This window comes from Papilio machaon, chromosome 15 (assembly GCF_912999745.1).
Source record: "Papilio machaon chromosome 15, ilPapMach1.1, whole genome shotgun sequence".
In the NCBI taxonomy this organism is placed as follows: Eukaryota; Metazoa; Arthropoda; class Insecta; order Lepidoptera; family Papilionidae; genus Papilio; species Papilio machaon.
The window spans coordinates 5,457,549-5,485,505 of record NC_060000.1 but is presented as its reverse complement, the minus strand read 5'-3'; the positions used below and the strand labels follow the sequence as shown (position 1 = coordinate 5,485,505).

General features: G+C 33.6%; 2 protein-coding genes across 2 annotated transcripts in view; both read left to right on the top strand.

Moving 5' to 3' along the window:
* Positions 1-12,040, top strand: part of LOC106709768 — a 128,194-nt gene extending 116,154 nt beyond the window's left edge. Inside the window, exons 12-36 of the mRNA XM_045681167.1 lie at positions 52-191; positions 285-923; positions 1,002-1,196; positions 1,435-1,572; positions 1,698-1,865; positions 2,017-2,100; positions 2,172-2,322; positions 2,421-2,952; positions 3,023-3,324; positions 3,453-3,674; positions 3,747-3,837; positions 3,917-4,604; positions 4,691-4,908; positions 5,146-5,357; positions 5,530-5,715; positions 5,799-5,922; positions 6,214-6,351; positions 6,587-6,733; positions 8,993-9,145; positions 9,260-9,336; positions 9,531-9,719; positions 10,026-10,211; positions 10,612-10,798; positions 11,503-11,638; positions 11,945-12,040. Coding sequence (XP_045537123.1) covers positions 52-191; positions 285-923; positions 1,002-1,196; positions 1,435-1,572; positions 1,698-1,865; positions 2,017-2,100; positions 2,172-2,322; positions 2,421-2,952; positions 3,023-3,324; positions 3,453-3,674; positions 3,747-3,837; positions 3,917-4,604; positions 4,691-4,908; positions 5,146-5,357; positions 5,530-5,715; positions 5,799-5,922; positions 6,214-6,351; positions 6,587-6,733; positions 8,993-9,145; positions 9,260-9,336; positions 9,531-9,719; positions 10,026-10,211; positions 10,612-10,798; positions 11,503-11,638; positions 11,945-11,996 — 5,355 coding nt within the window. The 3' untranslated portion in view covers positions 11,997-12,040. The remainder of the gene's footprint in view (positions 1-51; positions 192-284; positions 924-1,001; positions 1,197-1,434; positions 1,573-1,697; positions 1,866-2,016; positions 2,101-2,171; positions 2,323-2,420; positions 2,953-3,022; positions 3,325-3,452; positions 3,675-3,746; positions 3,838-3,916; positions 4,605-4,690; positions 4,909-5,145; positions 5,358-5,529; positions 5,716-5,798; positions 5,923-6,213; positions 6,352-6,586; positions 6,734-8,992; positions 9,146-9,259; positions 9,337-9,530; positions 9,720-10,025; positions 10,212-10,611; positions 10,799-11,502; positions 11,639-11,944) is intronic.
* Positions 12,041-15,093: 3,053 nt separating this feature from the next.
* The window catches only part of LOC106709785 (protein bowel), a 29,615-nt gene continuing 16,751 nt past the window's right edge, over positions 15,094-27,957 (top strand). The window contains exons 1-2 of the mRNA XM_014501662.2: positions 15,094-15,513; positions 21,799-22,696. Of these exons, the coding sequence (XP_014357148.2) occupies positions 21,816-22,696 (881 nt within the window). The 5' untranslated portion in view covers positions 15,094-15,513; positions 21,799-21,815. The remainder of the gene's footprint in view (positions 15,514-21,798; positions 22,697-27,957) is intronic.

Below are 27,957 nucleotides of genomic sequence, written 5' to 3'. Positions count from 1 at the left end.
GCAACATCACCTTATTTATTATTTCATTTTCATATATACTTATTATTTCAGGTTAAGATGGTGGCAGCTGGCGTTCAAACTAATGGCTACACGGTTGGTGTAAGAAGACTAACGAAATCTTTTTCTGAAGTTGGTGGTGATCGCTTATTAGGTCGTGAAACACAAAATGAGATCAATGCCACGCTTGAAAGGTATTCATCACTTTAAAATATTAAAAAAGCTTAAATGTATAGGTTATTAGCTGGCTTATTAGATTTATTACCAATACCTGTAATTCTTTTCAGCTTTATAAATCACGATCATGAAAAACTCCATAGAACTCAGTCTGAAGAGCCACCTAGATCACCAAGATCGCCTACTTCAGTCACGCCATCTTCACCACTTTTGCAAAGAGGAGATTCTGACGACGTGACTTCCGCATCCATTAAATCTGTAGCTTCTTCACAAGTAGATAAATCTTCAGAGTTGAGCGCTCTTCAACGACAAGCTCAAGAGTATTTCCAACAAAACTTCCAATTTATTCATGAAAGTGATCGTGACGATACGATCGATGACGATATTGATAATATAGAGAAGAGCATGGCTCTTAATCGTCGTAATTTAGAATATTTGCAACAAGAAATAGCTAAACAAACAAAAGCGGAACGTTCTTTAAAATCAATTTTGTCTAAAAGTACGAGTGATGCATCACAAAAGACAATGACTACATCTCATCCACTGTCAAAAACTTCAACGTTTCAATCGGAACCTTCTACTGAAACGTCCGCTACAACGACAGATGACAGCGAAAAGAACGAAAAGGAAATAATAATAGACTTCGAACCACGACCTGATGATGAAGCGATACCATTTACAACTTTACGAAGGAAAAACAAAAGGATGTTACAAAAAACAATGTCTGAAGGAGAAATCTTGCTGGACGTGTAAGTTATTACTTATGCATAAATTGATTTATTGATTAAAATTAAAATTACTCCATCTTATTTTAAATTTTATTATAGAAGGAAAAATGAAATTAATTCCAGTAGTGAAGGCATCAAGGACGCTCCGATAATCATGTCTACTAGCCAAGAAAATATGACCAGGGAGGATCGTGAAAGGGATGCTATGTATAAACAATACATTGGACAAAACTATAATCAAACACCAATCAAAGATGAGGGTATTTTCGCTTTTGAACCTGATGGTTCCTTCAGGTAAAGGTTGCGGTGCACACTCTATCTTTAATATTGTAATATTTAATTAGCCAAGTTGAAGCATGTAGTACTGAGAAAATGCACTTTCACGAACTTTGCCGCAGACCGACTCACAGCGATTTGCAAGATTTTCATTTATTTCTATTACTTTTAACATTATATTTCCTAGTAGCAATAAAATAATTAAGAATGCAAACGCTTCACTTCATCCATTCTCATGCATTAATTCTCTTCATAGTTCTTCTGACGGGAATGCACCTTATGAAGATTTTCATGAAAAATATATTAGTTACAAGCATGAACCATTTAGAATTCGAAGCGTTAGTTTTGAGGAGCAAACAGACACAATCATCAGAGATGAAATGCCTTCACCCAGGTATGCACGGCTAATGAACATTTCAACATATAAGTAAATTTCATTTAAAAAATAACAAGGACCACTTATTATAAGGGATATTTAAAATTTCTGTCGCTGTTATTTACATTTCTGCATTATTTTAGCACCGCTAAATCGAGTCCCGGATCTCCAGATCCAGTTCATATTGACAATGAGTTAGAACAAAAAACCAAACGCGCAGTTATTACAAACAAGGTTACAACAATCCTCGCGCCGTTAGAATCAACATCACCGTGCGCTTCGAATGAGTCACTTACTATTGACCATAGCAGGTAAAACAAAAATATTTCCTGAAAATTATTTTGTTAATTTATTTGTTTCTAGTCTTTTTGACTGACGTATTGAAATTCAGTGAGAATTATTAGTTCTGATAAATCATTTTTAAAACACTAAAACGTCTTACATGTCGTCAATTAATTGCAGGGACCACTCAGATGGCTTGTGGAATGAATCACAAACGACCGTATTGCAAGTGGACTCCGGAACAGATAATGGGACCGTGATAAGGTAATTCTCGATAACGAAATTATCTAATAGTAAAATTAATAGGAATTATTTCAAACATTTTTCATTTTCAGCTCATCAGACCTTAGTTCTTTAGCTGCATCGCCCGGTGCTCTGGCATTATTAACTCCAACATCAAGAAGAAAACAACTGTTACTATTACAGCACCAACAACGATCGTCGTTGGATACGGATGCTTTAGACGAAGAATTCGATGCTTCACAGGTACAATTAATGGCACTTCTAGTATACACACTGTTGTTGTTGTCTATATACACTGTTGAAATCATTCATGTTCATGTTCAAATAATTTAATTCCTCAGAGCCAGTCACCTACATCCCCGCGAACGAAGTTAGATGCAAGCAGTATTAACTCTACACAACAAATGAGGGTATCATTATCGCCGCCAGCGGTAGTTCCCAATGTTATGTTACCAATTACAAAACAGCCAATGCTATCTAAAACACCATCACCAACGGGACTGCCTAAACCAAGTCATACTCCAGCAATTGCTATTACACATCCTAGTCTCGATCTATCTGATGTACCGTTTAAAAGGACACCTAGCTTTATTAACAAAAAGAGAGAAAGAGCTTTAAGCCCATCACGACGAAGGGATCTTCAAAAAAAAGCTCAGCAAAAAGAACCAAATGGATCAATACCAAAACAAATTATGGAGTCACCGTCAGAACCTATATTAACGAAAACTGGAAGTAGTGAAACAAGTTTAGCTAGAACAGATTCAGGTAGACTAAATACAACTGATTTATCTGAAAGCACGACGACAACAGAAGATTACGTTACCGCGAATTCTGATAGTTCAAAGAAAAGCAACAGCAAAAACCAAAACAGCCGTAAGTATTTACTCAAACAAGGAACTTTTTTATTAATTTCCGGAAGATTACCTTTTATTGTTTTTTGTAGATCCTGAAAATAACAAAACGCAAGAAGGCTCCTCTTTTGAAAGTGCTTCTAGTCTGTATTCATCTACAAAAACTGATAACGTTGCCGAAGATTTAATTGTTCCTAGTTTTTCACCACCACTACAAATAAGTGATGACTTTATAGTTCCCGATCTATCATCTCCTCCGTTGACTCTGACTGATAAGATATCTAAACCTAGCGTAGAAAGATTTGAAGTTAAAGCTGATATCAATCATACGGCTCCACCTATTAGGAGAGAAAAGACTGAAATAATTAAATCTAAAGAAGAATTATCAAAAGCTGTGAGTACAAATTATATTATACAAATAAAATTAGATGATATTTACTTTTTAACATACATTGGTAATCTTAGGAATAGTTATTACATAGTTTTCAATAAGTGAAGGTGATTTTCTTTCTTCGTTTTTAGAGCACAACTACTCGTGGTACTGTTAGTGGTAAAAGTAGTTCTAGCGGTAGCTATAGCATAGGAGGGTCAAATCCAAATGTTACTGAAAGTGTTGAAAATAAAATTGCAAATGAAAAAACTAAGAAACTTCATGACGTGACCGAAACAAAGGAAGTACTAAAACCGAAGGAAGATCAGAAAAACAAACAGGATCAAAGAGAACAACTTGTACCGAAAATGACGGTAACATATTGATAAATTATAAATGTTTCATCAATTTTTGAATTTAATTCATTTACGAAATTATTTTTTCAGGGTTCTTTATCCGATGATGAACGTAGTGCACATTATTCTTCGTCGGGTTATTATGAGAGTCCAGTGGAAGATGAAGACGATGGAGGATTAAGTACGTATCATTTTATTTTAACTAGACTTTGCTTGGCAAAATTGAGTTATGAATTATTTAAATTTGTACTTACTTTTAGCATACAAGCATTCGCAAAAATATAGGTCAAATAATCGCCAGAAGTCTTGGTTAACCGATGACAAAAAAAGAAAAAAGAGAGCATTCACTTTGGAATTTTCCAAATCCTGCGATGACTCCATATCAACTTCTCAGGATGATTGGGGCAGAAAGGATAAAGACATTGAGTTTAATTCTCGCTCTGAAAGAAACGCACATAAACCGCCTATTAGTAAATCGCCTTTAGAAGAAAAAGGTTTAGAATTCAGAAAGAAAAAAACTCAGTTCTTAGAAAAAAATAAAACCTTGCAGTCATCTCCCAAGGAACCTATTGATATTGATAAAGGACTCAAAGAAAAAACAATGAAAGACAAAGAAACCGAAAGTAGGCGTCCTGTGGAAAGGGAGAGATATGTTAAAAGGACGAAACTTAAAGCTAAAAGTCCAACTCAAAACAAAAATATTGATGGAATTCACGGACACAGACCACAACATTATGATAGAAGAGAAGTACTAGGGTCTAATATGAAGCTTCATCTTAACATTCCAACTTCTGACGACTCTAGTGAGCAGTACAGGAAAGATGGAATTGGCAACGGAAATATATCTCCTCGCAAACACAGACGATTACGCGATAGTCCAAGAAGAAAGAATGGACCTAATTCGATTTTAGCAAAATCGCCTACATCTGGAAATAGTCATGTTTACAGGTGAAATTCATTTATATTTTTGTAGTTTTGCATAATAACTTCTTCGTCTTCAAAATGTGTTCTATAACTAGTTCTATTTAACACAGGCCCAGGAGGAAAAGTGGCTCAAATGAAAGCATATCTCTGCCCGGTAGTTTACCCAGAAGAAAACAGTCCATCCCAACAATACCTTGCGTGAGTTCACTGGAAGCTGAGGATATAGAAACTACTCGGACTCTTGCGAATGCTGGGTCAAGACTGACGCCATTGCGTTATGTCAAAAGCCCAACAACATCGCCTCGTCATCACCGTAAACAAGACAAAGGTATTCATTTTGCAAATAATTGATTAGTTTGTTAGAAAATATAATGGTAATAGCGTACTGGAATTGAGATAACTTCGCTCTGCATTAAGAAAATATCAATAAGTCTAAAATCAAACATTATTTCTCTGCCAATTGTTGAAATTCGTAAATTATGCAAAATTCAACCGTCGTTCAAATTACGTTTTTTTTTTGTCTAATTCGTCTTATTGTTTTTCAAAATTAAAGTATCTATTACAGAAGGTAAATTTGCGAAAGCGGCTTCTGCAGAATCACTCCGATCCGTTTCTCCAGGGTCAGATTCAGTTTTTTATTCAGAACAGACGGAGCACAGTGTTGTGGCTGCTGATGGTGAAGCTAAAGCGCATTGCTTACATTGTGGCAAGGAAGTCCATATTGTAACTGCCACACATGATCACGACAGTCGAGCTTCCAGAACTTCTCATACTGACGTAAGTTATGATGTAACTATAGTATTTGAAGAGCCAACAACATAATGAATGAGAGTAAGACAAAATGTTAGAGGTGGTAACGTTTATAAAAGTCCATAACCGCTTCCCTTCTCGGTTATAATTAGATATCATTTACTTGAAACCTTTCAATATTTACTTTTACGAATTTTAGGAATCATATGCCGATGCCACTCCTGATATAGTACCAGCACCTGCTGGTTTCGCTGACTCTCCTTCGTGCGTGCCATCCAAAAAACCTGCAAGTGGAGCAAGGCTGTACAAAAAGCTCGACAAGAGATATCGGTCTGAAGACAAATCCAGACATCATTATCGACACAGACAAGACGTGCGCGCAAAGGTATGTTTTTATATGATCATATATCTTTAATAAACAGTCATTGTTTTTTTCACTTAATTCTTATAATTAATTATTACATACAGTCTGAAGAACGTGGTAAAGAAGAATACGCGTCTACTGAAAAACCTCAAGATTCACGTATAGCACGCTCAGCTGGGAACAGCCTCGACAAGCTCGGCGGATCCAATGCCAGTGTAGATCCAGATGGTAAGTGGTTTATATAACTTGAACTATGATATTAATATATACTCGTACTTCCATTCATTATAACGAAAATGATATTTATTCTGCTTTAATTTTTATCCTTAAGTCTTAATTACTTCCGTCCATTGCTTATGATCATTCGTGATTTGGACATGGTGAAAATTAAAATAGTACTATTATCGAGTACATCTTCGATATGCCACTTCTCATTAAAATGTTGTTTTTAAAAGTAATGATCGCTTTTCTGAAATTGAAAGAGGATTTTAAATAACTAAACTTGGAACTCAACAACAGAGCACGAAGAATGTTCAGGCAGCTCGGAGGGTGCCGAGAATAGTCGTGAGGAGAAGGGTGTCTACGCAGCGCCATGGTGGTGCGGCAACTGGATTATGCTGTCGGAAAATGATGATCACTGGACTAGGATACCGCCAGGTATGATATGAAATAGTTTATGCATCCCTTTTTCAAGTGTAAGTGTAACAAAAAAAGATAAAAGCCATCACGAGTAAAATTGGAAACAAAAAGTGAAAATGGAAAGTATGATGAAAATTATAGTTAAGAGAGGGGAAATAACCAAGTATAGACACATCACCATTATTTATCATTAAATAAGACACGTCGTGATCCTATTCTTAAGAATATAGAATTTACTTACGACACGTTTCAGACTTAATAGACACAACGGATTCATGTCATGAAGACCCCACGGAGTCAGAAGTGGAGTTCAACAAGAGATATGTGGCGCTGACGCACAGGCTCGTCCACAGAAGAGCATGCATTGAACTCAACAGAAGGCAGGCGGACAATTCATTCGGTAAGAACATCATTTTGTTTTGTACATTTGACATTTCCCAAATGCTATTTATAAAAGAAGGGGCGACAAGTGATGGACCTTACGTGAGTTGATTACTGATGTCAATAAACGTCCACAATACCAGAAGAACAGCAGATGTGTTCCGGTATTTGAACGAGATTGAAGGACTTTCCGCTTTCTATATTCTACTTTTGAGGTTGCTCTGGATTGTCATCGTCAATATCCTTCGAATTTCGTGATTGCATTGTAGGAAAGGGTACTCTAGCTTTACGATGAGGTTAAACCAGATGAGATAAATATAGGTGTTGCAAAAATATTTTGCCAATATGTATTTAGTTAAGAGTTGTGTCACAATTAGCGTAACGCACAAACTGTAGATGTTACATCGGAACTGTGACGTTCGCCGCTATTTTCGGCACTCTCGCCGCTTAAATAGTAACATCTATTATTTTAGATGTGTCCCCTAAATTCTTTCGATTTATAAGTATTCGGATTTTTTTAACGTTTACTCATCTATTATGTAAGACAAATTGACTAGTTACTGACAATTCTTACTGAAAATATAATAAGAAAATATATATATAAGAAAATATAATATTAATCGTGGCATTGAATTTTTTCAAATGTTCAACGATAAACATGAATCACCTTTATCAAATTTAGATACGGTTAAAAATTTAATTATAGGTGAGTAAATCTGGTCTACCGTTACTGACCGAACTCAAGCGAACTAAATTTAATTCCATAAGCTCTTGAACGTCAGCACTCAGTCGAAGCTAACTCGCGACTGCGGCCAGACGGTGTTCGTTCATTACGCAGCTGTAATTCCTCTATTTTCTATTGATTTGACATCGGGAAATTGTGGCATGACGTCATCCTGGTAATAGTGCATGCGCGTAAAGAACTAGTGACGAATCAGGGTCAAGATCCTTCAAATTTTTGATAACTTTACAAGAGCATGGGGCACAGATGTAAGTACAGATATACCATTCTTATCAATGTACAGCGGAATTTGTTTTTCTTTTAACCTTGTTAGATCTTTTTAGTTAGAGACATGTTGGCTAGTTCAAGTGGCAGTTTACGGCAGAAATTGGAAGAGATTTTTAAGCTGATGCTAGTATTGTGGTGTCGGCAGACTCAGATCAACAAACTCGTCGCAGCGGAAACTTGTGGTAAAGCTTGTAACGTCTTTTTAGAGAATTAATACTACTAAACAACTAACGTTACTTCTTTAAGTTATACGAATAACATTACGTGAGAATTTGCTCGTGTTTATGAAAAGTTTTCTTATCTAATGTCAGTTTGATGACGTTCCTTTTTCTATGTTTTTTTTTCAGTGCAATGCAAGTAGTACTAAAATATCTATTAAAAGCTAATTTAATTTGAGTAATTTATATTCATCAGACCATTAAGTTCCAAGTGAAACTGGAGCCCACCTTAACTAAGGGATGATTACGTTTTACTCAAACCACACAGTCCCAGGGCGGATTGGCTGACTTCACACACATCTTTGAATTGCTTTACAATTATATGCAGATTTACTAACGGTATTTTCCTTCAAAAAACTTACGTGACACGATCAAATGATAATTGGCTTATTTGTACGATATCATACCATGAATGAAGACAATGTTTATATCGACGATTCAGGCATAGGGCCAAAACATCTGGCGAAAGTCATTATGACAGAAATTCTGTTATATCCGTTCGGCATTTGTTATCCGTTGTATTCGTGTCATGGTCGTTGTATTTTTGAAATCCACTACCGGTTGTATTGGATCAAATAAAAAATATTAGGTCATCTGAATCATTAGGTAAGTCTGTATTACAAAAATACACGCTTCTCAGATAGGATGATTGAATTGTCTATTTTTGAAGTGTTTACTTTTCCTAGATTTTTATACTATTCTATTTTTTTGGCTGTGTGCAGTTTTTAAAGACTATTGATTTTAATCAGATCGATTTGAATTGACTTCGTTTTGATACCCTGATGTCGTAAGTAATTTATACTCGTATGTATAGAGATGTGATGTAACTGCATATAACAAAGTTTAACTAAATAGCAACTAAAACTGTTTATAATGTGTATCAATACTCGTTGTTTTATTTACTGACCCTTTCCTGCTTTTTGTTATGAACAATACAATTTCAATTTCTATGCTTTTAATGCAATATAAATGACGATTTGATATCATTTATGAACTTGAACCTATTAATGTTAATTTAACTGCTGATTATTTATTAATGATTTATGGATAGAGAGCGACAAAACGGTGGTGGTGAGACGTGGAAATGAAGAGTTTGGTTTCCGGATCCATGGCAGCAAACCCGTGGTGGTGTCGGCAATCGAGCCTGACACACCTGCCGAGACCTCAGGGTTGGAAGTCGGAGATATTGTCATCGCAGTTAATGGTAAATTACTTTCTATAGTTTATACTATAATCTAGTATTTGAAAACATTTTTCGTGATGTTAAGATGTGATGTGAAGTTAAGAAGACTAATTCATGGATTTTCCTTGTTTACAGGAATTAACGTTTTGGACAAGACACATTCAGAAGTAGTGAAAATTGCCCACTCCGGTTCAGAAATTTTGGAGCTAGAAGTGAGTATTTTATCGGTCGATTTTTAATAACATTAAGAAAATGTAAATTCTCACTTCCCTATTCTTCCATTTCTGAGCCTATTTCTTATTAGACCACTTTCTGCCCTATAATAAGTTTACTGTAGTACTACTGAGTAAACGATATCTACTATATTGGTGCATTCAGTGGTGAAAAGTTTGGTATATCTTTCCAGGTGGCAAGAACTTGCGATGTGGTGGCTTCACTGGCACATGAGGGCGGCGCGGCACTGTACTCGGGCTACCTTTGGCGTGCAGCGCCACGGCCGCACCAACCACACCAACCCGCACCGCCGCCACGGTGGACCCGCCGCTGGTTCGTGCTGAAGAGAGACAACTGCTTGTATTATTATAAAACTGATTCGGTGAGTAAGAGGTATCGTAATATCAAATAAAATGTCCTCAATGTCATAGAATAGATAAGCAATTGATTAAGGCACGGTGAGTGACTAACTGCCGCTCTCATAGTCTTTAAATTTTTCACTAAAGGCATACCTTAGTGTAGTTTTTTTGGTGTCGCTTAGTGATCTATACTAAAAGACTTAGTTACAATTACGAAATCGGCGTGGCAGTAAGTATCCCGAATTTTTTATCCCCCTTTTTGTATGCTATTGTTTTTTCCAAATGTTTATTTTTAATTTTTTAAAACAAACCAATTTTACACTTTTCAGAGCATCCATCCAGTGGGAGCGTTGATGTTGGTGAACTATCAACTAACAGAGGAAGACGCAGGTCGGCCGTTTGGTTTTCGCTTGCAGCGTGGCGGTGGCGCGCGATTGCAACTAGCTGCCGACACTGCTGAGGCGTCCGCTAGATGGCGCGCGGTGCTGGCACACGCTATCGACGCTAGCAATCAGGTAACCACTGCCAGGTGTAATAAATCTAATCACCACTAGATGGCGTGATTCTTAAAATATTATAAGAAATTTTTTGACGTTGCATAGCAAAAACATATCAATATGTTTTTTAATTATAGTATTTTAATTTTAGATTTAGCATGATTAAGTCGAAATATATGTTTGTACAAAATTGAACATATTTATAAACCACATTCACCTTCCTTCATTCAATTAATTTAATTCAACTTAAATTTGAATACAATTACAATTACATAAATTATCGCAGTGTTTATGCATTCAAATTAATTTAAAATACAATCCTGTCATTTAGGTTGAATTTAATTTATTTAAAGGTGAATGACTTTTCACAAAAAGTTGTATGCAACAATTTTAAACTGATGTATTTCAACATTTTCAGCGGGATGGTTGGCTAGAAGTTACTATGAGGAACATGAAACTTCCTCCATCATCAATTCTACGTCCAGATTGCTTCGGATACTTGATGAAACTCGGCTCCAAATGGAAATCGTGGGCAAAACGATACTGCGTGTTGAAGGACGCTTGTCTATACTTCTATAATGACGGCAATAGTAAAAGTGCTTTCGGTTAGTGTTTATCAGTTTTATTTTACTGAACAGTTTTTTATCGCAATTTACATCACCAAATGATTCAGATATAATAAATAACTACAATAGAAAATAACTGAAATAATTATTTTTAATGATCTTATTAGAGTACTTACTTGAGATACTTAGAATACTTACTTATCGTGGGTTTCCGAAACCGAAATACTCGTTTAAACCATATTGTTTTATCTGTTTTGTCGAAGATAATGACAGGGATGACGATATATTTTATACAACCAACGGTTGGTGCTTTCTTTCTCTTCTTTTTATTTTATAAAATAAATAAAACAAGTTTTTTATTAACCATACACATATTATACAGTTCATTGTTTAATAAATCCTCCTTTCTACATAAAATAACGTGCTCTGTTTATGAGAAAATGGATTACCTTCCCTATGCATGTTCTGTACTGTAGAAATAAGAGCTTATCCTTTGTTACACACAAAGTTAACTTACCTACGTTCGAAGTCAACTAATCCGTTTAACACCTTTTGCTTTGCAATTATAAATATCTACCTGTATTTTTGGAATTTGATATAATTTTGTTTAAAGTGAAGTATTTTAATACCTTGATCTTAATGAAATTAATAAAACATAATACATAAATACTTCACAAAGGAAGACTTCTTAAAGATTTAAAGTGCAACATTGAATAGCTTATAAAAATCTGCCTTATTTCTAGGTATGGCATGTCTACACGGGTATAGGGTTCAGAGCTGCGCTACGGGCGGTAAGAAGTATGCCTTCGAAGTGATGCCAACGGAGACGAAGCAGCGGCACTTCTACTTCCACACCGAGTCGGAGATGGATAGGAAACGGTGAGTTGCATGCAGCATAGGTCTTCTGTAATAAGGAACAAAAAAAAATCACATAATGTTATGTTCTCTTTAATGACGAATGATACCGTATTTTTTGGTTTGATTGTTCCGGCAGTGGTAGTCCACAGTGCAAATAATTTAGTAAATAGTTTGTTGTGTCCTATCTCCACGGTACAAGATTCATTCAAGTCAACTTAAAAACTATTGAACCGTTTCTTTTAGTTGTAAAATATTTTTTCCATCTATCTAATATAAGAGAGGGATAGGTTTTTTAATGAAATTAATATTTTTGTTTTATTTTTACAGATGGATGGCAGCTTTGGAGTATTCAATAGATAGATGGATGAAAGCCGGTTGACGACGCACTATAATTTCCGAAGACTCATTCGATATTGTATAATTTATTTTATAAATATAGTAGTTATTAAGTAGTTATTATTTTGTAATTCTATTTTTTTTTCCTTACGCAACCGACCAAAATTACAAACCGCATTGTATCATTAAAAAAAAAAAATAGTAAACGAAATTAAAATCAGAAATATTTAGAAACATAAAATGTATCTTTCAAATCAATGATGTATTTATTTTATATTGTTAATAAGATTTATGAAATTATATCAGAAGTGTTATATTTATTAAAATAATTGCTTAATTTTTTAATCTTGTTTAAGGTGTACACACTATACATTAAACACTAAACTAAATGAATGTAAACTCTAGTACCCGTCCCAATTTTAAACTAAACCCTGCCTGATATGTCAAAGAAAACATAAATTCGAGATTTCAAAATATTAAATTCCATAAAAAGTATTAAATATAGGTAAAAATAAAATGGAGTTGACTTCGGATGGATTATTACAAGTATGGCCATGAGTCCACATTGCCCAAACATAATCTTAAAAACATAATAACGTCTATGAATAGAAATTCAGAATGTCAGAAGGAGAGATAACATGTTTTTAACAAGAATACTGGAGTGCGAACTGCTGCAATAAGGCTATAGTTCACTCATACCAAATTGATAGCCTTCGCGACGTCCACGTGTACGCCACCCGTTGTTACCGGGGCGCGTGGGTCCTTTAAAATACTCAGTACGAAATCGTGCTGTTTTAACCAGAAGTTAAACTAAGATTAGATAATTTGTAACGGTGCATCGAAAAGGAACATTATTTTTAAAAGCATAGCTTTATGAGGTTATTCTGAAGTAATGTTATAAATAAAAGTGTTAAAAAAATTTAAATGACTTAATTATAGAAGTGACTGAAAGCAATGAGACTTTATCATGTTTTAAATATTGAAGAATAAACACTTAATGACTAACGGATGTAATTGACTGACTATGACTGTCAGTATATACCTATAATAGAACCAGGCATATAATGAACTGGTGAATCATACAATATTAAAATGATTTGACTATATAACGAAGTGACTCCGTAGTCCCTGTCATATATACCGTTGTATACATATTTATGTATCGGTCAAAGTCAAATAATGAAATGAAACTTATAATATGAATTCACTAAGAAAATAGATTCATATAGTTTACAACTTGATTCATAATTTGTCAAATTAAAGATTGACGAAAAAGACAACAGTTGGTAACGGATGAAAATTAATAAGAGAATTAAAACATTTTCTTTTCCTTAAACATATTTCGGGTAAAGTCTCATTATGAATAACAAGGTTCAAGGAAATGAAATGTGTAATCTTCTATCAAAGTAATATAATATAGATTGTAGTTAAGATTCTAACGAATATAGATAACGATATCATATTGTGACGTTTTTGGAAAAAATATTATTCAAAAATATATAATATAAATGAAAATTATCCTATAAAAAGTAGTTCAGAATTACATTAGAGACGGTAAAACAGGTACAGTCGCGTACACTGAACTTTTATTAATTTGATTATTTCTTTGTAATTAGCTAGTGTAATCGACTGTACTATATTGGTGTGCCAAAGCTTATTATGGTATTAGTGTAGTAACTACATCTTAGATGTAAATCTTTATGAAGAGATAACCAAAAAGAACAATTCAAATTGATTATCATTAGAATAAAATATTTTTTTTTAAATACATGTTAATTTAATGTATAATATTAATATTTTATCGATGTTGTAAAATTATTTCTATTCAAAAATTTTATCTCACACAGCGTAAATTAATTTCTTAAATAATTCTATTTTGAAATATGTTTCGAATATTATTGATATATTAAAATTAATATCAGATTATTAAGTAGATATATAAGAAGAAAAATCTTTATAAAACCTTTAGATTGTGGTCCATATTAGGTGACTTAAAATTGTGCATTAAAATATTAAATAATAGATGAAATAAATCAAAAAATAAATGTATAGATAATCGTGTAAAAGCTCAAATACATTTAAAAGAAATGAATAAAGACTTGAACTAAAACAGACTCGGTTTTGTGCTTTTAGAAATTATGTATTAGTGTCTTTTAATATTGATATATTATACTTAATAATTTTTGTTTAAATTGTTGTCAAATAATAGTGCACGCTAACATATAATTCATTCTATCATATGTTATATATTAATCATAAAATATATATTGTGATGTGTTCAGTAAATAAGGATTCAGAAAATTTAATTGCGGAATTTTAATCACATATTTGAAAAATATATTTACGCGATTTATTTTCCTGGTTGTTCCATTGTTGAAATATTAGAAATGGTTTATTGTAAATAATTGAAAATATCACTTCTGATACCAAAGGATATATTTCTATTTCTTTGTGCAAATGTTCGTAGACGAAAGCTTTTTATGTTAGATTCAATTAATCATTGTCAGTTTTAGAATCGTAGTTGTATTGTATACATATGTATGTGTTTATGTTCCTAATGGGACTTTTTTTAAATATAATTTATGTGACTGTAATAATAGACTTCGTTGTAATAAAGTATAAATTAAACTGATAATCGTATTTTTACCACTACACTACAACTATTACCATCCATGCCATGAAGAAATATATTTACTTTATCAGTAAAGCTTGAAAATTGACTAATACATTTATCGAAACAAATAATAAATGTGTAAATACTCGCGGTTACCAGCTAGTTCATATAGGAAAGAATAAACAACCGACAGATGATTTTGTGGACTTCATTCAGGATTAGTACAAAAAATATTAGGGCACAGTAAACATTTGAACAAACATTTTTGATCAATTAGCGACTCTGGACGAAATTCATGATGGCCAATCTAAACAGTCGAAGGCGGCGTCAATTTACAAGACTTATAAGCTACTAACATGAAAAATAAACAATCCAACGATATCTTTCCCTTTTTTATTGCTTCCAAAGTAAAAACAGTGTGGAATCGAAGGCTTCGGCGGCGCAGCGGCTGTCGGCGGGGCGGCGCGGGGCGGGGGCCGCTGGGGCGCTACTGCCTCCGACGACGTAGGCGCAGTAGTACGCGCGCTTCTCTCCCACCAAGCGCTCGCCGCATGCGCATGCGCAGCTTCAAGCGCAAAGTACTATTACAGTGATAAAAAACATTTGGTATCAGTGGATTTCAGTGTGTACTCGAACATAGTGATATGTGCCTAGTGCCACGGTGTACAAAAAAGAGTACAGAAAAGAACTTTTTTTACTTTTTAACCGCAGTGTCTATTAACTGTTTATGGCCTGTACAGTGCGTCTATTGTTGTGTGCGCCTCCACTAATCTCCTATTCACCTGTTCGTGCCACTAGCTGCGGTTGGACTGTGAAATGTGACAAAAAATTGCAAAGAGCCTAGCATTTTACGGTTCGGACCCTCGGTTTGTAAACTCTGTGGATTAACTACCTGACTACTGGAGTGCGGACGCGACCTACGATCGATCGGACAACCCGTCGCCTTGTGAGTCCCGTTTTTATATGGAATACGTAATATAATACAACGGATGTGGAATAAATTGGGTAGACAGGGTGCGCTTGACTTCGCTACCTGTTTTATAACATAGTCATATGTCTGATGGATGCGTGTGACTATCATGAATATGGTGATTGTTTTGTTTTTATCTGTTTTTTTTAATGGTAATACCACCGGAGTTGAGAATAATAGCCCCAAGTAACGGTCCGTGGTTTGCGCGATTGTTGTTTTACAATTGTATTTAAAACGTTTTGTGCCACTGGATTTCGCTTAGATTATAATTATCGTTCCATTGTCTGTGTGTGGAAAATTATTTCTGCTTTGTGTTTATTGCAATATAAGCTTTATTTGTATACCAAAAGGTATTATTACTTAAATGTCGACTAGATAATAAAGATAATGCGATACAAACGTCGCCAAGACTCTTGCTTATTAGCTACTTAACTGAGATGAAATTTCATACATCTGTTTGGTATATGTACTGTTCTAACTTAACTGGTCACTTAAGATTTAAATATTCATATTTTATCATTTAAATTAACATTTAAAAGCAAATTAGACTACTGAATAGAAATTGTAATAGTTTAGATAATTTTAACAGCGTTATTTAATAACGTTTCTTATTTATGGATTCAAGATTAACATTAATTATTGAAATGGTTTTGTATTCCTTTATCCTTAGGTAACCAGTACGACCAATTGTAAGTTTGTTTCCAATAAAATTTCACTTGAATCTTCTTTGAAAGTTAGCATTGAAAGAAGATAGGTGATTTTTGTTTCAAAGGATATCACCATTTTCAACCTAGTCTTTGAAAAATAATGGCTCTCAAAAAAAGCCTCGCCTATAAGTAGCAACATGTGTGACATCGCATTTGCTGAAAACTTTGCTGCCACTCACGATAATGAAAGATTTAAAAGAAAATATAGTTAACTTACTACCTAACTGATTTATTTGAAACTCTTTTGACTTGCTCTACCTTTCAATCTTTGCTTCTGAACTTTCGAAGCATACTTTACAGCAATATACAAAAGCAACATTCGATTTATTCTTTCTATCATTTTTCGAGTTACAAATAGTCATTTAAACTGACTGAACTTCGGTAAAAGGTAAATTGTTATATAATCTTATCTTGGAAATAATCTCTACATGTATTAAGGTAAAGCTATATTTTATATAACGTAATATATAAACCTATTCATGTATAACGGTTTTATAATAACTTCTTTATCGAATAGTACATGGGAATTTAATTATTCTGATAAACACTTATTGACGTTTGCAAGTACAGATGTACTAATACCAGTTTAATTAAGTCACAATTACGTCAATACGATAAGAAATTTGGGTTTCCACTACCGCAACTTACAAACTACAAGACCTTGTAGTGATCCTTCTAAGTTTTAAATAAACAGAGACAGCAATATGTTTCACATGTGCTACTGCAGTGAAACTTACGGATATATTTTCCGGTGACCTTTTTATAAGTTTAAAATAATTTGTAAAACAAAAGGTAAAGTGTAGTCTTTATTGACAAAGGTTAGGTCGTACCAAAGTAGTGTCAAAACACAGGGTAGGTAGATACTTCGACTCCTGTAATCTTCATACGGTGATGGGATCAGCTTTTCTAATTAGTTTTTCCACTTATCTCTGTCCTCGACTTCATCTCAAACTTGACTCCTATGTATTCCATACAAGTAGATTACCTTGTTTAATTTTAATTAATTGAATCGACGAATTAAAATATTGTTCGTATATAATAGTACACAGATATGTTCGCTTTCGTCTATCGCAACATATTTATGATACATTATCCGCGCGTGTCATAGCGGCGGTCACATCAAATAAAAAAATATAGGTAATCATTATCAAAAACCTCGTGCCTTTGATTATCGTATTTTATCAAGTATCTTATTACATTTTTATAAAGAAAAAAATTTACACGAACATAATATCGCAGACATAATTACGTCTATGAATATTTCTAATAATGCCGCGGTATTTACTACACACGTTCAGTTTTATCTGCACAGTTTTAACTGTACGTTTGGTTAAGTGAAATGGTACGAGAATAGGTAAATTTTGAACTTTCAGTTTAATTATATGATTCTCAGTTTTGAATATACAGAACTGTACAGTTAAAACTTAAGGACTTAAGACTACTTACTCACTCACACACTCAGAATAATTTAAAGGTCATTTAATCTATACTAAGCAGCTTCCTAAACATCTTTAGTTTCGGCAGTTAGACTACAAGTCAATTTTTTTTTTTCAAAAAAATACAATTTAAAATTCGACAAGTAGCCTGCATAGTAGAAGCCTTTCCATCTAGCGCATGGTAGTTAATCAACCATCAACAGATAAGATGCAATCTAATCAAACAACAAATAACACTTATCGGGACAATTGCAACCTTCCAAGACGCCGAAAACAAGTTCCAGGTAAAATGGCGTTCAAAAACGTTATTGCGCAATTATAAATTAATTTAGCATTTGTACATTTGGTATCTAAACTTGTATTTACAGTTATTATAACGATAAACTGTAATTACTTAATTGCCAGTCAAGAAAACATTGATACTCGTAGATTGACACTTTATATCATTCAATGAAAAAAAAAGAAAAAAAAAAACTGAATGTCAATTTACCATTTAATTATATCGATTTAGTAAAAATAGACGAAACACGAGCTATAGAATAGAGCAATATTAAAATAGTGGGGAAGGAAAGAGAGCTGGTTAATTTGATTTATCATAAAACCTCTGAAAAAAGGAACTCACGATTGTAAATTCACATAAGGAATATATGCAAAGAAGAGTACGAACCAAGTGTCTGTAGATGTCATTAGTTCCATAAAAAAATATTTACATAAAGTAATACATCTATATATATAAAAGAAAGTCGTGTTAGTTACACTATTTATAACTCAAGAACGGCTGAATCGATTTGACTGAAAATTGGTGGGCAGGTAGCTTAGAACCAGGAAAAGGACATAGGATATTTTTTATTCCGCGCGGACGGAGTCGCGAGTAAAAGCTAGTTTACTATAAAGTGGAGGTAAACTTAAAAGACAGTATATAAATATTGATCATCATGTTAATATTTAAACCTTATTGAAATATTCAGTGCGAGTTATTCGAGCAATGAAATAATTCATAGTTTGTTCTAACATGGATCTCGATCCATAAATTATAATAAATTTTCATTTAGTTACATTTAATCAAGGAATAGAAATTTACCGACAATGTTGACGCCATATTGTTAAGTTCATTGTATTGTTTTTTTTTAATATAAACGTAATTTCTGTAAAAAATGTAATGTTAATGTTTGTTACAAGATATCTCTGGAACGGCTCAAGGGATCTTGATGAAATTTGGCACTGATGTAGAACATAGCCTGAAAAAACACATAGGCTACTTAATATGTTTTTTGTTAATTCCGCGCGAACAGATTCGCGGGCGACAGCTAGTAACTTTTTTTATTATTTTTAATTAATTAATTATTTTAGCGTCACATATTCAAATTGTTTCTATCTTCAACAGTTAATTCAAGTGACGTTATCTCATCTACATCTGAGCGGAACTATAAGACAAAGTGGAGTCGTTTGAAACGTTCGCTTGTTGTAAGATCTACATACGAAATACATTTCTTTTTAAACATTTACGTTATTGAAATGACCGGGTATTACAATCCGGGGTCCATTACTAACTACACCGCCCGCATACATATTCATATCTCTAAGTTACTAAACCAAAAAGTACAGATAAAGTAGTCGTACAACTTCAGAGCAAGAAAGATGGTAGAAACTCGATCAGGCGCGACATTAGTCCGAGAGAGACGGACGAAGAAAGGTGAAGTGCGACCGAGACGGACGATCGGGAGGCTTTTACGGTAGAGCTGGCAGCTTGTAGTGAAATGTGGGGCCGACGCTCGCCTTCTTTTTCGATCTCGCTTCAATAAATTGATTTCGAGATTAATCTTTTTATATCGACTTTGTAACCAACAGTCAAAGTTTTTCGCTCTTTTTTTAATGATCAATAAAAATTAAATATTTACGTATAAAATTTAATATTTTTTTTTGCATCTAGTTGAAATTCATCGTGATTTCATAAATTTATTGCAAATTGCTTTTCGTAAATTTTAATTGATGGTAGAAAAATATTCTATCTCAATTATAATATTCGAAATTAATTTTCGATACAAATAATTTATTCTTAAAATAAGATTTGCTAATGAATGGCCTTTGAGAACTGTAATAACGTCTGACCACCCCATAATGGACTGTATAAGCTTTCAACTGTAAATATTCCTAGTCTTATTCTTGTATCTTCAAAGATATAAAAACGACACACAGGAAACCTTGTGAAAATACTCTGTGAGTACTATCGAGGAATCTGTCGGTATTCCACTTAAAAGAAACAGTCGTATGAAAGTTTCTTAAGCTTTGAAACAGTCACGTGAAAACAATAGCCAATAAGACGCAGATTTTAAATGTGTCTGTATGAAGATAAGATAGGTAATGACTTATTGTTTTTATACTTTAATGTTTGTGCAACGCACTGCAACCTTGGTTATTATGTAAAAAGTTGGGTCGTTACAAGGAACAAGGCGTTCTGAATGTGGAACACCGCGAAGAGCTCTGACTGTACAAACAAGACAGTAAAAGCGTCGCACGTTTTTATTGCTGGTACCCTTTCAGATGGAAACGGTCAGAGCAATCGTAAAACCCTTAATGTTTTCACTGACGTATAACTGTTAAATAAACAGAAGCATAGTTGTTCCAGACAAAATATAGCAGTGGCAACTGCATGACAGAATTAACAATCGTGCGGAACGTAAAATAATGAATCAGTACATTACTTGAAAACAACATAACGCGGAGGATTTCTACAACATAATGCACCTTAAACCTAACCAACTATAGTCCGACAAACTCATACGAGTACATAAAGCTATAAAAGCGCCACCCTCACTCGGCCAGATGAATGTGTAAGACTATAAACCATGATAATTCTGGACCAACTTATAAATGTCTAGACCATTCATACTGTGTCAAATTTGAATTTTCAACTATGACTTACAAATAATGGTATGTAAAAGCATTTATTTTAAATTTAATTAATATTCAAAAGTATGTTAATTAAAGTAATCGGTAATAGATATACATATCACTGGTTCATAATTAATAATCAGCAAAGGAATCGAGACTTAAAAAAGAATAAATAACAGTCGTATACTAAGCAGTGTATAGCAACATATCAAATATGGACATTAATATCGTTTTCGAATTCGAATCCGGTAATTAATTAACATTTTCTGATATCACCAGAAGCTAAGAGCCACACACCATTCGGTATAAACTGTTGAATGATGCATAAGATAAATGTATAATAATAAAATAGAAATCCTGCGCTTTTAATAATGCAGATTAAAGGAAAATACATATTTTAACCATTAATTCAAATTTTCGATGAAGATGCTATAATTGTAAGTTGAAAGTACACATTAATATCAGCCATAGATATAGAAGTATTTTATGCCATCTGAGAACCTAAAGTTTTAGAAACATTTTGTGTAGGAGATAATCTTAATGGAAATAACATGGTACAGCATTATCGTTCCTACTTCTTCTTACTTTACTAAATTTAATTATTCTATCAATCTATCGCAATAAAAATACGGAGGTCAATAAAGCGTTCTCGTCCATTCGAAATGTCAATGCGCTCTGTGAGAACTAAATGGCTGTTTTATGGTAATGAGCGACTTGTGACGGTAACAATGTAGAGCTACCTAATTAACTATGTCTCTCGTTCCATAAATTAGTATGCGCACCACACCTGCCTACATTATCCTCTAAAATAATCAAGCAAATAATATTTGTAATCCGATATGCAGCTTAACTATTGTTATTGCTATGGTCTGTGAACTGGACATTACTTCTTTAATTCTTGAATGTCCTGTCTAATTCTTTGTCTAGGTTTTTGCTTTATACATGTCTATGGAAATACTTCTACAAATAATAATATTTTTAATTGACTATTTTTAAAGTTTGATATGGCAACGAAATTTCAGTGTCCAATAGTGAAAGCTTTAATGATAATAATCAACAATTAGCTTAAGTAAACCGCTTTTTCTTTTCGCGATGAATTATTTAAGTATAACGAGATGCAAGCGAAGATATAAATGCCTTTAAAATAACGTCAATATTTTCATGCTCTGCAGATTTACCGATTTTTATTAAAGATTTTAGTATTCAATTATTTTTTTCTTTTTCAGATGATTTATCGAGCGCAATGTCGGACAACGGTGGACCGGTTGTATCGCGGGCGTCCACTCCGCGTCCCGCTGGTGACAGTCCAGTCACTGCCCCACTTCGTTCTAGACATGATCAGTTTATCGCAAGTTCAGCTGAAAGGACTCAACAACGAACGCCGTCCAGCGGTAGAAGTCAAAGCAGTAGCTACGATGCTTCCATACCTTACCACCGCCAGATAACGACTGGCTCGCTCCTCGCGTCATCTCACCGTGAATCCTCGGCATTCGTTCCTGTTGTACCCACCAGAGCGATGCACCCTGTAATCTATCCCAACGAAATGCATCCAGCGTTAATGCCCTCTGAAATAATCGAACGCGAAAGAATACTCGATAGAGACAGATCGGAGCCTGCAAAAAGTTCACCTGATCGAAATTCTGCGACCTTCACAAAACGGAACTCTTTTGACCTAATGGCTATGATGGTAGAGAAACGGAAAGAGGTAGCTTTACGTGAGGCGGCCGCAGCAATGCTGTTACCCCATCACAGAACGCCGTCGATAGACGGAATGATATCAGACAGTTCGTCTCAACCGCCTATATACGGACCACCCGGTGCTTTCCTTGGAGCGCCGGGACCTTCACCGACAGCCGCGAACACTTTCACATTCCCCGGCGCGGGGCTGTTCCCGCCCGGGGCGGGGCCGCACCAGATGCATCCGCACATCGACAGGCGGCTGCTGAGAGCGCCGGGCAGAGCATCCAGACCGAAGAAACAATTCATTTGCAAATTCTGTAACCGACAATTCACTAAATCCTACAATCTTCTGATCCACGAGAGAACTCATACGGACGAGCGACCCTATTCGTGTGACATCTGTGGCAAGGCATTCCGAAGACAGGACCACCTACGAGACCACAGGTAAGACAATTAACAACATATTTAGTTTTAGTTAATATTTTGAGCGTGAAGAAAATTTTCTTTTTAAAATAAATTGAAAATTAGCAATTACCTATGTACGTGCCTTAACAGAATTTAGCATTCAAAAGTACTTGTGCAGTTCATTTAACTTTATATTCTGAATTATCAGGATAAATATTTTTTCACAAGAACAGCGACATCTACTTAAAAATAAAAGAAACTCAAGTGTACACACGAGCGTCTCACAAATTTCTGAACATTAAAAAATGTATATGTATCTTTAATCCCAACCCTTCATCCTTCATCATCAGAGCGTGACTCATGTTTGTGTTTTATAATTCTGTTAAGTCTGGATGCGATAAGTAGTGTCTTTATATGCAAGCGGCAGTCGGTGTAACTCAAGTTGCAGATGTGCAGCCGACCGTGGCTACATCCGGCCTCTACTCGGAAACAGAATATTTATAAAGTTTCTTGATCGTAGTACAAACTTCTTGGAAATTACATAATTTGATAGACAATTACAACTACAAATTACAACAGACAATATATTAACGAGCATTGGAACGTAAGCGTCTACCGATAATTAGATAGAATGTAATCGAGAAATATTTACGACACAATTTACTTAGAATAGATTATTTTATGACGCAAAAGTTAATCAACAATTTGAAATCGAGTTTTGAACTTTAAAAAATATTTACTCTTTCATAGTTTTTTCATCTATATATATAAAAGGAAGTCGTGTTAGTTACACTATTTATAACTCAAAATCGGTCGAACTGATTTAACTGAAAATTTATGGGGCTTAGAACTAGGAGACGGACATAGGAACATTTTTTATTTTGTGTGCATTTTTTATATTCCGCGCGGACGGAGTCGCGGGTAAAAGCTAATTATAAATAAAGATTTTATAGTAGTTATGTTTTGCATGTATTACTTGGCAACGTATCTAATATTTTTTTTATATTAAATTATAAGCTGGTCTTCAAACAGCAATGTATTTAATCCGATTTAAGGAATGATAATATGGTCGAATTGTAAATGTAACGAAGGCTTGCGTACCGCGATCCGGGTCGATGGCATTCCGAGAGATTCAGATCATTTTATTGCACAATATAAAAAAGTCAACAACTCTACGCTTTAAGAGGCTTCTGTTAATATGATGTTACAACGAATGTTAAAATATGTGACGTCATTAATAACGTAGAATTTTACAGCTGCACACTCAACATACATATTTATTTTTAATTCATATATGATTTAGAAATTCGAAAACTAAAGCAACGCCTACTTCACATTAAAATCAATTTATTTAATATGCAATTGATTTTTGGACTTTATCAGATCATAACAAAAATTGTTATTCATCAGATCGATTTTTAGAAACGCAAAAACAATTATGCATACTTTTTTACATATAGAGAGAGAATCGTGAGAACCGCCTTGTCATAAAATATAAAAATAGCTTTTTGAAATTTTTATAACTGGCCATTTACTTGCTATCTAAAATGAAAGTAAATTTAAACACTACCTGTTTGTGAAAATTCAAAATACACAGACAAGTCTGCATTTTTGATAGGTACCTAAAAAGTGTCTATAAAAGTCTAGAATAACGAACACATTTTTATTTATTTATCGCAATAAAACAGGCGCAATTTTATATCACCAGTCATTTGTCATCTCAGACGTCACATTTTTGGTCATAATAAAAATTATCTATCAAAAAATTCACACGATAATTTACATATGTACCTTTGTAATACATTTGCTTCGTAAATGTTTTTGTTGTTCATCTAATTATATCGACGGCATCACCCATGGAACGCAGCGTCAGTGATTTTTGATGAGTCTCGAAATTCGACTGAGTTATTCGTCTCGCATTAAGTTGCGTTGCGTTTTTTATAACACGGTCCGTAATTAGTTTAGAATCCGATGACTCATCTGTTTCTATTGGTCCCGGTAATGGAAGAAATCAGAACGTACGGATAGAAGAGATATTTATTTTAACGTTTGACTTTTACAAAACTGACTTTAAACTAATTTTCAGTCTCATTCACGTCGGAAAGGATTGTTTAAAATTATAATTTTTTTTCAAATTACACTCTTTAAATGCTTATTGTGATTATATATAAAAATATGTTACACTTTGGTTTTAATATGAATAAAAATGACCTAATAAAATAATTATAAAATAAAAAAAATGTAGATACTCTTACTGCGTGAACGAGTTAACTTTATTGTCTGACGCTACCAGAGTTTAGTATAGAACCTTTTAAGTAGGGTTTGACTTGGTTTTTTACAAAATCACCATCATTTCATCATCTTTTTCAGATATAAAACTTTCCAGACTCCAAAATCTCATTGGCATTTTTTAAATGAATATATTTATTATGTTATCTTCAAAAAACCGTACGCATGCTCATATGACATGAACAAATAATCACAAAATTATAATGCGCAGTCGCAATGTTTTCGTCGCTGCCATCATTATGTTATGATTGCTTTAATAATCGAGATGCAAAGCATAATGCCAGGTTATTATATTCCCTGCTATAATTAATATCCTCCGCAAAGAACTGACGCCTTTGACCCGCCAAGGACAAGCAAACTGCACGGTGATTTCACGATTCGTCGAAAAATTTGATATTCCATCACGACTGGATTATATCCGTAGCAACATTAATATTTAAGTAATTTATATAACTAGAATACGCCATGTGTTTTTTCATATTACTACGTTTTATAAACAACCAAAGCTTTAAGTGGAAACAAAACATTTAAAATAGGCTGTAAAAGTTTTAACAAACTTTCCGTTTTATCTCTGTTCCAATATTCAACGCGTTAGACTCAAACCAATCTGATTAAAGTTGCTTCAAAATTATGCTATTGTAAAATCTAGAGAAACATATTAAGGTAACTAAAGTTTTTTTTTAATTTCAAGTAACAATACGTTTGGATTAACGTTTTAATTTAATAATACTCGCTGTCGCCCGCGACTCCGTCCGCGCGGAATTAAAAAAAACATTTCACTAGTAGCCTATGTGTTCTTCCAGACTGTGTTCTACATCCGTGCCAAATTTCAGATATATCCATGCAGCCGTTCTGGAGATAACTTCTAACAAACATCCATCCATCCAACATTGGCATTTATAAAATGTTATGATAGAATAATTATTAATACACGAGAAAAATTTAATTAATTTGCGCAAAATGTATACGTTAAAAAATACATAACTAGAGATTATTTTCATAAAAGATGGGAAACTAGTAAATATCTTACGAACAACGTTCTCACCATAAACCTGTACTGGACTTGCGAGGTATAAAAATATGACGCCATAAGCGTGAGGCAAATTGATATAGGCAATAACGATACAAAAAATGCTGTGAACTATACATACATGTAATTGCAATATATTTAAAGATTTAAATATTTTGATGATTACGTTACTTTTTTTACGTAGTATTGAAATAAATTGTACAATTCAGAATCCTTTAAATACGAATAAAAAATTATGAGAAATATCTCTTGCATTCTAATTTGTAAAACTTGTTAGAATAAATCTTTTTGTTTGTCAAATGTTTCTAAAATTATAAAGCTTAATTATAAAACCGACAACTTAAATTCTTTGGACATTAATTTAATTTGATCTTTTCTTTCTTTATTAGTCTGTCCATAAGTTATTATCGTATCGAAGTTTGCATTATCTCGAGGCTCATGTGCAATTATGATTGGTCCGAGACCACATATAATGGGGACTGGGCAAACCTCCATGCGATCGCTCAAGGGGCTGCAGCAAAAAGGGATATCAAATTAATACTGAATCCATAATAAATCAAAGGGGCAGGTGGACGCGAAGTGAATTTCGCCTACGGATATCTTTAGAATTGATCGCGTTTGAATCGATCTTTGCGTGATTCTATGTTCATTTCGATTGAATATTTAAATTCCAGATACAAATTTGGAATTTAAAAAATTTCAATCTTTTTTTAAAAAACCTGTAAAAAGATCTGATATCATTATTTTGACATATATACATATATAAATATGATTCTTTATCAACAATCAATTCTATTATATCATTTTCTATTGAATGTCTATTTTTTAAACTCCTACAGCTATTTAATAACTGGTTATTACTTCAACAAAACGATAATTGTTACTTCCTCTATCATCACAAGTGCTTCAACTATTTAGAACTATCGCAGCTGTTCGTTAAAAAAGAAACATCAATCCAACTGCTATAGAACTGGTTTTAACATATATACGTTTATATGATAGTCCATTTGAAATAATCGTGACCGTGGTTGAAGAATAATTAGACAGAAACGTTGTGCGCGCTCCGATCGCTGATTTCACAGTTTCTTATTGGATTTTGAAAGTCCTGTCTGATAGAGTTGGAGCTCATGTTGCAGCAATTTTAATATCTTATACAGAAAATGTTTTTATATAAATACTCAGTTCACTTGTATCGCAGAAATGAGGACTGTCGTTTATTTATTAAGAAATAAGTCAGTAAATTGCCGGAGGGGAACTCGATATCGGAACAACAATCTTCGGTGGCGGAATCTGTTTTTACAGAGAAACTCGAACGGACCAGATATGTATGCATAAATCGCAAACTCGAATGTTAATCTTACTAAATATAAAATGCATAAATGTAATCGAGAACACCATTTAGAGTAGACATTAATTGGTCTATACTTGAATAATTCAGATGCCATTATTTAAAAATCGATAAGAACGAGGTGGAATTATTTAAATTATACTTTTGAATTTGGCATGTCTGGCTGCAGCTAATTTTTTGTCTCTGAATTCCAACCAATTATGATTGCGTGATTTGAATCTTTGGATATTCTGATTCCAAATTCATTCGGTCAAAATAAAGGACTGTTATGGTAATTTTACATTAAAATTCAAAATGTGAACTAAAATAAACATGAAATTTTCCAAATAACTGGTTAATATAGTTTGAAATGAACAGAAGATTTCGTGTTTAAGAAATTCAAGACAAGTATTTTGATAATTTCCTCGTAATGCGTTCAGTAAACTATAAAACAATCAACTTTTCTTTCCAAAATTAGATGCGGAATAGTAGTAAACGGACAAAACTATTGCAAACCATTGCTGGATCAATTTGATACCTAACATTAAATTCCTTCCTTATGACATTCCTCAAATTCCTAAAAATAAATTAAACATATTAATCAAATCATTAAATGAAATCCACTTAACTATCAATTTGTCTATACATGAAAAA